At 43.7% G+C, this 12,017-nt stretch overlaps 1 protein-coding gene across 3 annotated transcripts in view; it reads left to right on the top strand.

Annotated features, from left to right (window-relative positions):
* Positions 1-10,992, top strand: part of PTPN14 (protein tyrosine phosphatase non-receptor type 14) — a 197,990-nt gene extending 186,998 nt beyond the window's left edge. For all 3 annotated transcript variants that reach the window (XM_065541676.2, XM_065541678.2, XM_065541683.2), the window contains 2 exons: positions 1,097-1,260; positions 7,718-10,992. In XM_065541676.2, coding sequence (XP_065397748.1) covers positions 1,097-1,260; positions 7,718-7,846 — 293 coding nt within the window. In that variant the 3' untranslated portion in view covers positions 7,847-10,992. The remainder of the gene's footprint in view (positions 1-1,096; positions 1,261-7,717) is intronic.
* Positions 10,993-12,017: the final 1,025 nt, after the last annotated feature.

Genomic DNA, 12,017 nt, shown 5'->3' with positions numbered 1-12,017 from the left:
CATCATCCTAGTAGTAGTAGTAGTGATAATAATAGTTTACTTTTTTGGTAAACTACTTCAGATTATTTTGTAATTAGGTAAGATTATAAAGGAAAGTGTGGGTTATTTATATATGTCTGTAAACAGGTGCTTTGAAATTATTTGAATGGTTCAAACCTACTTTTTTCTCTTCAACAATGTAAACATTTCCCCTATAGTCTGGTTTACACTTTTGCTTTGGGATGAGGTTCACTGAGTATCAAGAACCTTTAAATCTGTTTCTCTCCTGAGCTACTACAAAATCTAAATTATTAATTAAATTTTGGGGGTTTTTGGAGTGTCTGAGGATTACATTTCTATACTTTTCTCTTTTGTCATGGTTGTGAAAAAAGTCATTAAGGCTTGGAATCCTGTGATTTTTCTTTTGTGCCCAGTTGGAGTCATGAACACAGCCCTCCCTGTACAACCCTGCTGAGCCAAGCAGATGCTAGAAGGCATGGGGGGCATCATGACCCCCTCCACCTCACACACATATTGCCTCCAGAAAGGGGGTTCATCTTGGGCTACTCACATAGCCCCGTGGAATCCATGCTGAAAAGCAGACTCCCCAAAGTCTACTTTAACATCCAAAAATGAAGTCAAGCCTCAGTTGACATTCACTCATCAGTGAGGGGAAGGAAGAAGGGGCAGATGGATGCTCTCTCCCTACCAGAAATTGGCTCTGACAGGCGGGCGTTTCAAGGGGACTTAGCAGTTGTTCTGATCCCAGTCTGTTAATAGCAGGAATTGCTGTAAGTAATGTCTAGAATCATCTGCTTGGGGGACTTAGGGATTTGCAGAGGGGAAAACAGAATTTAATTTTTAAAAAAGAACTATTTAATTTAAAGAACAAATTCTCCCATGAACTAATTGACTCCCAGCTGGTCCTTTCTGGATCCAGGACTGTACATTGGGTACCAGCCAAATAATTAGTATCTTGTAAGAACTGTAAATTATTGTCACTTAAAAAAAAACACACACACACATTCACCATCAGTTCTCTTCCGCTCCCCCCTCCCCAACTTATATGCAAAGCCATGGAGGACTTTGGTGACAGAATTTGCGTTTTGTCCTGCAGCCTACTTGGAGGAGATCCAGTCGGTCCGTCGCCATACCAACAGCATGCTGGAAGGCACCAAGAACCGGCACCCACCCATCGTGGTCCACTGTAGTGCTGGGGTGGGAAGGACCGGCGTGCTCATTCTTTCTGAGCTGATGATCTACTGCTTGGAGCATAACGAAGTGAGTCATTCTGGGCTTCTCTCCGGATACTCCACCTTGGGGACAAGTCTACACCCTTGCCAAACCTTTGCCCGCGCCCTTGCCTTTTCAGTGGTTAATTTCCTCTCTCCCGACCAGAGTTTTCCAGGCTCCTGGTTCCTAGTTTGACTCTGACATTTACAGTCCTCCTTATCTTTTTGCCCTCCCACTGCTCCGTGTAGATATCCAGATAAAAGAGGAGAAATGAGGGCGTGCAATAGAAAACACTTAGAAAATGTGATCTTAGTCGGCATCTACTTCCAGAAGTCTTTGGCATTTTGCAGATAGCCTGGTTTCATTGTGGATAATTTTCCATGGTGAGTTATTTGACCCCATATAGTTTAGATGCGTCTTGCATTTCTAGGATGTGTTCTGGCATAAATCCTAGGTGAAGATGTGTCTACTTGGAAAATGTTTTTCATTCTTCAGAGTGAGGTTTGGGGGATTGTTTGCTTATCTAGTCTGGTAGTTGTGTGGTGTAGCGGAGCAGAGGAGATACTTAGAGCATGCAAACATCCCCGTCTTTGCATCGGCTGATCGCCCTACCCCTTCTTCCTGCAGAAGTGGGGTGCTGCTGAGCCTGTGCACACAAGGTACATGGCATCCCTTTGCTGCTGTAGGATTACGGAGTTACACTGAGAGACTTTGAATTTTGTGTAGGTGAGACAAACAGCAGTCAAAAGCTAAGGAATAGTTCTTCTACCTTCTAGCTACCTGGGACATTAGAATTTTTAAGGGCTTTTGCCTGCCATACCAGCCAAGTAGAGGAGCCATGCACATGTCACTCCTCCTGTTTCACAGAAGAGGAAACTGAGGCCCGGAAGTAATTATGTGATTCGTCTAGTGCCGTGTGGCTCTTACGCAGTGGTACTGAAGCCAGAAGCAAGGCCTTCTGTGTCTGAGTCCGGAGTTATTTCCTGTCTTCACTCTGCCTCCAAACGCTGTATAAGATTTGGTTCTTACTCAGTTTTCAAATTATATGGCTTGAAAAAGTAAAGGAAACTTGTGGTTTGGTAGTTCTTAAATTATAGAATGATTTGTTGCAATTCTGTGGAGGAATTTATATGATAATATACTATTTATTCAATAGCATGAATCGTTTGAAAATCAGATTAAATATGAAGTTTGTCATATTGAGTCTTCCAGGAAAACAACAAATGCTAAACTTAGACATTAAACTTTCTGCCTGTGAAATGATAATTTTGAGAATCTTCTAGTCTGTCCATGGGAATGAATGTTTGTGCCGCTAAAAATTGGAAAAGGGGCAATCCGAACTGTAGCCTAATGTTAGAAAAACATAAAACAAAGCTTGAGCGAAATGCTCATCATGGAATCAGTTGAGACTACATAACAGAAATGTCATTGCCCTCTGAGTTTGTACCATTTTGTCCACATAGGATTTTTTTATTGTTCGCCTCTCTATTCCTCTCACTACTAGAGGTCTCTAGAAATTTCTAGAACAATGAGTAACCTGCCCACGGAGTCTCAATCCATCCATTGCTAGGAAGACAAAATAAGATGAGGTAGAATCAGTGTGTGCATGGCTTGAGGGCCTCATCATCACCTCCCCCACCTAATTGTCCTTTCCTTCCCTTCATATCACTTTTGTCACCAAATTCCCCGCTTGTTTTCTTTTTTTTTCTTTTTTTTTTGAGAAAGGATTTTGCTGTGTTGCCCAAGCTGGTCTCAAACTCCTGGGCTCAAGCAATCCTCCCACCTCGGTCTCCCGAGTTGATGGGATTACAGCTGTGAGCCTGGCCACTCCCCTTCTTTCCCCGTTCCCTGTGCTCTGCTCCCCACTTCCCCTTTTCAGCTCAAGAAGCCATTCTGTCTTGTCTGACATTAAAAACTATTCTGAGCTCTTTGGAGACCCGTCAAAGGCTGAGCCTCAGTGAGGCTATGACATGGGGGCTCACTGAACACCAGATGTTATTGGACCAGCAGAGCACAGACAAGGCATATCAAAGCCAGAACGGTTTGGAGTGAGGGATTCGGCCATTGTGGCCTCCTGTGGACTTGGTGAAGGCTCAGAATGGTTAAATGCTCTATGGTGTGTCCAAACATAGCGGATTTCCTCAGTGCCCAACTGCATGCCAGAACATTCTTTGCTGGGACGTGGTCAATCCAAAAAGAACTTCTGTTCCCATTGATATTCAAAGATAGCAAGATGACTCATATTCTTCACTTCACTTCCCCTAGCACAAATATAGCCAGTCTTATCTGTCCTATTTCCCATGGTTGCTATTGGTAGATGGTTGGGGGAAAAAATGCTCTACTTTTGTTCTGATACTGTTTCAGGCCTGGCTAGTAAGATCCAAGCCCCTATTTCAGGAGAAGAGTAGACCATGTTTAGTTTGTTTGTTTTTCAAGCAAAGATTTTAACAAATATATATTAAATTGTGGGTCCCATTTTTCTCCTGTCCAAACTCTCCTGCCTTCTTTCCACAGCTTCTGGATTTAACATACTTTATATTTCAGTCTGTAATTCTTGCAGTTTTAATTCTGTCAGTGAAACGACCTTTCTTTTTCCTGGACTTGTCCCTCTCAGTCTTATTCTAAACACAGAAAAGTTGAGCAGAAACAATGAAACGCAGACACTTACAATGAGGTTGGTAGCTGTGCGGTGGGGAGTGGGGACAACTGTCCCAGGCTGCTCTGGGAAGCCTCCCTGTGGCCCAGTGCTTTTGGTCACTGAGTGTTAGCTGAGACATTTTAAGGTGCATAGAGTTTTTCAGAAAGCATTCGTTTTATGGTCTGCAGTACACTCTCTCAGTCCTCTGGATGTAGCTGTCTGTTCCAGCTACAGCTAATTACAAAAACTTAGGATCTCAGTAGCCAAAAGGGCAGATGTCTTGATCTTGCTGCTTTTCTGAATAAGTTATACCTCCTTCATAAAGTGAGGAGGAGAAAATGTCTTCTAGACAAGACTGAGCAAGTGTCAACTGCTTTGTGCTTCCTTGGCTTGGGGACAGTTAAGAGCAGAGCCTGTGGGAGTGAATGAATCTTTAAGCCAGCTGGGACCCTTTCATTGAAGACCAGGAGAACTTTCTCTGTCATGTCCCCAGACTTCTCCATATCAGACAATATACTGTCATTTAGGCTCGGTCCTACAGGTAATTGAGATGGGGATGATGGTAGAGGAGGAGGAGGAGGATGTGGTGGTGGAGGAGGTGGTGATGGTGACAACATTGAAAATAATATCTTAACAGCTAGCTTGTGTCTAGTGTTTGCCATGTATACGCACTATTCTAAAGCCTTATAGTATTAACACAAGTAGCCTTTGCAGTGACACTGTGCACCAAGTCCTGTTAGTACCTGTATTAGTCCATGCTCACACTGCTATAAAGAACTACCTGAGACTGGGTCATTTATGAAGGAAAGAGGTTTAGTTGACTCACAATTCTGCAGGCTGTACAGGAAGCATGGCCGGGAGGCCTCAGGAAACTTACAATCATAGTGGAAAGGTGAAGGGGAAGTAAGCATGTCTTCACATGATAGCAGAAGAGAGAGAGCAAAGGGGGAAGTTAAAACATACTTTTAAACAACCAGATCTCATGAGAATTCCCTGTCACAAGAACAGCAAGAGGGAAATCTGCCCCCATGTTCCAGTCACCTCCCACCAGGTCCCTCCCCCAAAACTGGAGATTACCATTCCACATGAGATTTGGGTGGAGACACAGAGCCAAGACCATGTCAGTATCCTTACATAACAGAAGAGAAACTGAGTCATAGGTAAATGAAGTAATGTGCCCGCTTCCCACAGCCAAGAAGTGGTAGAGCTGAGATTCAGCAGATGAAGCCTTACTTAGAGCCTGTGCTCTGAACACCAGTGTGATCCTGCCTCCCGACTAAAACCTTTGCTGGGCAGGGGAGCGGAACAGCCTTATTCTCTCTATTCTTTTAACTTCAGTGCCCAACCACAGAGTAATCCTCATCAAACATGAAATTAAGTTCATTATTAGGTGGCTCTAGATCACATCTCATGATACTGGTCACTTTGCAATATAATTTAGGCAGAGACCTACTTGTTACCATCAGAAGCTTATAACCTAGATTCTGTATTTTGATTCATAGTTCGAAGATTCACATGCCTTTTTTTTCTTTTCTTACTAGGCAGGGACTTGACTTTGTCCGTTTGCACCACTGTGATTACACCACTGCACTCTAGCCCAGGCTACGTCACAAGTTTGTGATGTGCATTCCTTAGTTGGTGTTGAACAAGAGTGACTGATGGCACGTGTCATGTCATAACTATACACAGTTTGGAAATAGCTGAAATTATTTTTCAAGGTTCAAAGGTTACAAAGTCAAGCATACAGCTGAGTTTTTATTATTTTCTTTTAAACACTTGCTTAGCCCTTGAAAACTTCCTGGGTGCCATCATTTGCCCGGGGTTAAGAGCTCCCAGAGCACAGTGAGTGTGCTGAGGCCACCATGGCCTCCACAGCTCGGGGGTGCTCCAGCCGTATGTGTCCTGGCTGGTCCAGGAGGATGGACGTGGTGAAGGTGAGGGGAGAGGACACTGTGATGGCCTCTGGTCTGCTCAAGTATCCATGACACTGTATTAATTTCCTTTCATTAATGATAATATATATCATTGTATATACTATCAAATAATTCACACATAGGCAATCTCATTTAATACTCAAAATGTTCTCATTTAAGACTCAGGGCCAGGCACAGTGGCTCATACCCATAATGCTAAGACTTTTAGAGGCCAAAGCTGGAGGATTGCTTGAGCTCAGGAGTTTGAGACCAGCCTGGGCAACACAGTGAGACCTCGTTTCTACACAAAATTTTAAAAATTAGCCAGGTGTGGTGTGCCACATCTATAGTTCCAGCTACTCAGGAGGCTGAAGTGGGAGGATTGCTTGAGCCTAGGAGGTTGATGTTGCAATGAGTTACGATTGCACCACTGCACTCTAGCCTGGGCGACAGATCAAGACCCTGTCTCAAAAAAGGTGTTCTCGGCCAGGCACCGTGGCTCGTGCCTGTAATCCCAGCACTTTGGGAGGCCGAGGTGGGCGGATCATGAGGTCAGGAGTTTGAGACCAGCCTGACCAACATGCTGAAACCTCATCTCTACTAAAAATAATTAAAAAAAAAAAATTAGCCCGGCGTGGTGGCGCGTGCCTGTAATCCCAGCAACTCAGAAGGCTGAGGCAGGAGAATCGCTTGAACCTGGGAGGCAGAGGTTGCAGTGAGCAGAGATCAAGCCACTGCATTCCAGCCTGGGCAACAGAGGGAGACTCCGTCTCAAAAAAAAAAAAAAAAAAAAAAAAGTTCTCAGTTAAAGGCTTTTACTCCAAGTAGGACTGGTGTTCAGAAATGGTGCTTTGACATTTTAAAGGTTCACACTTAAATTATCTCACTTGATCATGACCACAGTCCTGTGAGATTATAATTGCATTAGCAACATTTATTAATGTTAATAAAGGAATAATGAAGCCAGGCGCGGTGGCTCACGCCTGTAATCCCAGCACTTTGGGAGGCCAAAGCAGGTGGATCACCAGAGGTCAGGAGTTCAGGACCACCCTGGCCAACATGATGAAACCCTGTCTCTACTAAAATTACAAAAAATTAGCCAGGCGTGGTGGTGCACACCTGTAATCCCAGCTACTCTGGGGGCTGAGGCAGGAGACTCTCTTGAACCTGGGAGGCAGAGGTTGCAGTGAGCCGAGATCATACCACTAACCTCCAGCCTGGGCAACAAGAGTGAAACTCTGTCTCAAAAAAAAAAAAAGGAATAATGAGTAATATTTATTAAGCACTCACTGTGCACTAAGTGCTTGATATGTGTTTCATCATTTGATCCCATGAGGCAGATGTTATTTCATACCCCATGTTATTGCTGAGGAAATGTCACTAACTAGGGCAAGGCCACACTGCTGTTAGAGGAAAGCATTATTATCCTGATTTTACAGATGAGGAAACTAAGACCCTGAGATGTCTTAAATCCTGTCATTGGGTTGTGGTGGAGTTGAGAGTACCAGTCAGGTCTCACTCCAGCCTTTATGTTTTATCCAGCAGACTAGTCTGTATTTAAAATAATACACCAGGACAGGTGTGGTGGCCCACGCCTGTAACCCCAGCACTTTGGGAGACTCAGGTAGGAGGACTGCTTGAGCCCAGGAGTTGAAGGCTGCAGTGAACTATGACTGTGCCACTGCATTCCAGCCTGGGTGACACAGCAAGACCCTCTCAGAAAATTTGAAATTAAATAAAAATAAAATATTCCACCAGTGACACATGATGACCAGGTTCTCCAGTTGCTGGTATAAACTGTTTGACACGTAAAACCCAGCCGGGGCAGAGTCCCTTGCTTTCTCTTATACCTGGGCATGGGCAGTGGGTGAGTGCTTCCTGAATGAGGGAATGAGGAATGCTCTAAGGGAAGCCTCCTGTCTCAGGACCTTGTGCTTTCTCTCTTTTCTTGCAGAAGGTGGAAGTGCCCATGATGCTGAGGCTCCTCAGGGAGCAGAGGATGTTCATGATCCAGACCATCGCTCAGTACAAGTTTGTCTACCAAGTCCTCATCCAGTTCCTCCAAAACTCCAGACTCATTTAATCCCCCCAGTCCAGCTCCTGGAGGAGGGACCCAGCTGGATCGTGCAGGAGAGTCACCTCCAGACAACATCTGCTCCCCCCGCGGGGGTGCAGGTGGCTGGCAGCAAGCAGGCTCTCTGAAGATAATAGCCAAGATTATTCACACATGCCGTGTATTATTTTATATGAGATAATTTATTTTTTTCCCCTTTGGAATAACTTTTGTGAATTATTATAATGCAGTTTTCTTAATAATATAGTACTTTTCATTCGAACCACATTTTGACTGATCTGCATATATATGTCAGTAGGTAAGGTTGCCTGCTGGATCATTTTGGGGACAGAGGCAGGAGGGAGCACATCTCTTGTGAAGTTGCAGCCGGATTTGTAACCAGCCCTGAAATTCATCAGCTTAATTCATTCATCATTCATTACTTATATCCAAAGCAAAGATGGTAAGAAAAATAATTCATCCTGAAATATAAAGAAAAGGGTCTGAAGGAACAAGCACGATTCTCTTATATTTTGGGACTCATGAGCCTTGATAGACAGTTTCCTCTCTTCCTCATTTCTGCCCCTCATCCTCAGTAATCTCCTCTCCCCAACACCTCCCCCACCAACTTCCCCCCAAGCTTGAGTTAAAGACAGAACAGCTAAAGACAGTGCTGCCTTTACAGTGCAGTAACTGCCATCTTTGGGGCCGAAAGAGAAGCTCTGTGTTGCACTTTGCTTGACCACCCCTTATTCTGGGCTCTGGAGTTTGTGTTTCCCTGCTGGGGACTGTACCCTGGGTATTTGTTGCTACCTCTCCCGTTTGCTCAGTAGGACCCTGTCTGGTGGCATTGAGGCTCTGGACCAGGCCATCTGTGCAGTTAAGACTCTATCCTGATTGAGAGAGAATAGCAGACCTAGAAAGTGAAAGGAGTTGGGCAGGGCCTTTGAGGATTGTGTTGTTCAGGCAGGGCCTTGATGATCATTGTTTTTTATTTACATGAGATGTGTGTGCTGGACAGAGACCCGAAAGTTGAGGTCACTAAGTCATTGGAAAGGTCATCAAGGAAACAGATGGGGAAGCTGATTTATGGGAACTATATGGCATTTAGCTACGTAACAGGGGTCCTGGCCAGGAAACACATCAAATTTGACCCCCACTGTGCTGGTATCATCTTCAGGCTTTGGCCTGCAAGATCAGAATTAATCCTACTCAGGACCCCATAGTCCAAACTTGGGGCCACTTGATGAACGATGGTAGAATTGTAGAATTGTCATTGGCAAAACCCTGTGCTGCTTTCCTTTTCTTCATAAAATCCACTGTCTGGTCAGTTATCTTCACTTGGAAGCCCAGTTCTTAGTTTCTTCCTGTGGCTTCATTGGTCAGTGTCCTTCTGAATTTCCAAGGTTGGTACACAATAAATCATGTTTTGTACATTTTTCCTCTTACTGCATTTTGGGGGATTTATCATTCTATGTCTACTTTTTCTTGAGTACAACTTTGATATGCACCTTTTTCTTGAGTACAATTTGATATGTTGTTACGTGGTGATAGGAAGTCAGAGGGCGTGCTCTTCCTGGTTGATTTGATGCCACATCTTCCTTGTCTTTTCAGCTCGGGGAAAAGGCAGCAGTGGAGGAAGGCATATGGAACGCCCACAGTGATCAGTGCAAAGAACAAACCTGCAATTTAAAAACTGTAGTCAACTAGGCACGGTGGTTCACACCTGTAAATCCCAGCACTTTGAAAGGCCAAGGCGGGCAGATTGCTTGAGCTAAGGAGTTCAAGACCAGCCTGAGCAACATGATGAAACCCCGTCTCTACAAAAAGTACAAAAATTAGCCAGGCGTGGTGGTTTGCCCTTGTAGTCCCAGCTGCTCAGGAGGCTGAGGCCGGGGGATCACCTCATTCAAAGAATTTGAGACTGCAGTGAGCCATGATCTTGCCACTGCAGTCCAGCCTGGGCTACAGAGAGACCCTGCCTCCAAAAAAAAGGAAAAAAGGTTGTCAAGGAAAACTACATGTAGTAGAAAGGAAAATTTAATTGCAGGGGTTTTTTTCTTAGAGTTGACTGCTGTGAGAGTTCCATATGCCTTTCTTCATTGCTGCTTTTGTCCCCCCGAGCTAAAAAGATGAAGGAGTGGCATCAAATCAACCAGAAAAAGTAGACCTTTGTGACATCCCATCACCACATGCCAACAGGTTGCATATTCCCCATTAAGTTCTTTGGAATACGAATCCTCTTTTCAACCTGGCCAGGTGTTGTGGTGGCTGTACTCTGTAGTTAGACTCAGAATATCTGGGGATGGAGGGCTTCCCCTCTGTCTGCTGCTTCAAGGTCTGAAGACTCAGTGAAGGAGTATAACCTGCTGATCTTTGTAGATTCTAGAGTTTCATCGTATATCCTGGGAAGAAAACCATTAGTATTACATGTATTTTCAGTGGAACAGAGCTTATAACCCTTATTATAAGAAGCTCATCAATAGCAAAAAGGTATTTGTGTCCTTTTCTTGGAGGTTTTTCCATCCTTGGGATTTCTACTGTTAGGGATGTTTTAGCAAGTGGTCTCAGTTACTGGTTTATTGCATGATGAACAACATCAGTATTTATCTTTTATCTCTAAGCCCCAAGGTGGGCACTGTTAGAATGTCTCATGTGGACAGCATATAGATCTGGTGTGTCTTTGAGGACATCAGAGCTCATGGGCTTTCTTGAAATTCATCCATTGTCCCTGCCGTATGCTACGGGAATATTCATTAGTGTACAAAATGCAGGGAGGAAGTAGATTTAATATTCAACTTTCTAGCCAAAGTTTATATTGAAACCCAAAAGAAAACATTTAAGAGTTGTTCCACATATTTCACTTTTAAAAACAAATGCCTTTGGTTCTTTAGCACATTTTGCATTCCTTTTCACATCTCCAGTAAATGCCAGCATATCTCCTATTAAATTAGCAGCAGCCATTTAAAGTCCTTTCAGTGGCATCTGCATAATAATTGCCCAGAGATGCTTTATATCTGGGAAGCAAGCCAAGGAATAAACCTTGAAGCAAAGTGTATTAAATTAGTTATCTAGTTAGAGCTTTCGGAATGATTTCCTGATGATGTATCAAGTCTAAAGCTAGAGCTGTCAGTGTCTATTGCTGCAGTTTGGATTTGAAGGGAGAAAATTAAAAATGGAGGAAAAAAAAGTTACCATCTCACAACAAAGCCATCAAACATTTCCCAGCCGCTGTGTTCGAGGTTTTCCAATGGAACTGTTTGGTTTCTTTCATCTGTACTCATTTGGATACATTGACCCGAGGTATTCATCCTTGTTTACTGTGGTCCCTGAATCATGGGGGCTGAATCTGATGTCTTCATCCTTAAGACGAGATGAGCCTGCTGGCTCAGTTGAGGAATGTCCTGCTGAGGTTTCTTTGGTTTCCTTGGGTTCTAAGGATATACTGGATATATCACCTTTTAGCAAGAGTCTCTGGTAGCATTTACAGATAGCATAGACATTAGTATGCACTTCTTTCCCCAGATACGAAGTAGAGGAGGATTTAGCTGCATGAAAAAAGGATGTTAAACATTGATTACACAGGAGTAAAGATGAATGAGCCGCTCTATTCAGTCGGAGCTAACCAATAAGATCAGGGAAGGTAAAAGCACCTATATGGAATATTTTGAATCATAAGCTTTTGAAGAGCTTAAATTGAGAGAATTTTACTTTTAATTTTGTAGATTGAAGAGAGGAACCACTTTTTAAAATTATAACGAAACTGCCATTGTTTTCCCAAGAGTCACTTGGCTATCTCTGGCCCCCTCTTTCATCAGCCTGAAGAGAGGGTCTATGTAGACTGCTGTGGGCCTTGTAGGACTTGACCACGGCTTACACCTACTTAACCTTTATCCTGCCTTCTTTCAGCTTGTGCTTTTCAGTTGTAAACTCCAGCGGGTACAGCAGGCTGGCCTTTTCATCTGGCTGATTATTTTTCCAGCTTAATATAGATTGACCCATATGAAATTTCCAATAATGGACCATATTTTCTGCGAACAGACAGTGTTCGCATGGATCACCTATATCTTCCCCCGATACAGTGTAGATCCCAACACCAGATGTCATTTCTCCAGAGCAGTGCTAATGAACACAAAAGGTGTACCCTGGGTGGGCCGGCTCTTTTCGTGAACCTGCTGCCCTGCTCATAGGGATCCTTGCA

Source organism: Macaca fascicularis, chromosome 1, assembly GCF_037993035.2.
Source record: "Macaca fascicularis isolate 582-1 chromosome 1, T2T-MFA8v1.1".
NCBI lineage: Eukaryota > Metazoa > Chordata > Mammalia > Primates > Cercopithecidae > Macaca > Macaca fascicularis.
Note: the sequence above shows the minus strand (reverse complement) of the source record. Positions and strands in the feature narration are given on the sequence as shown.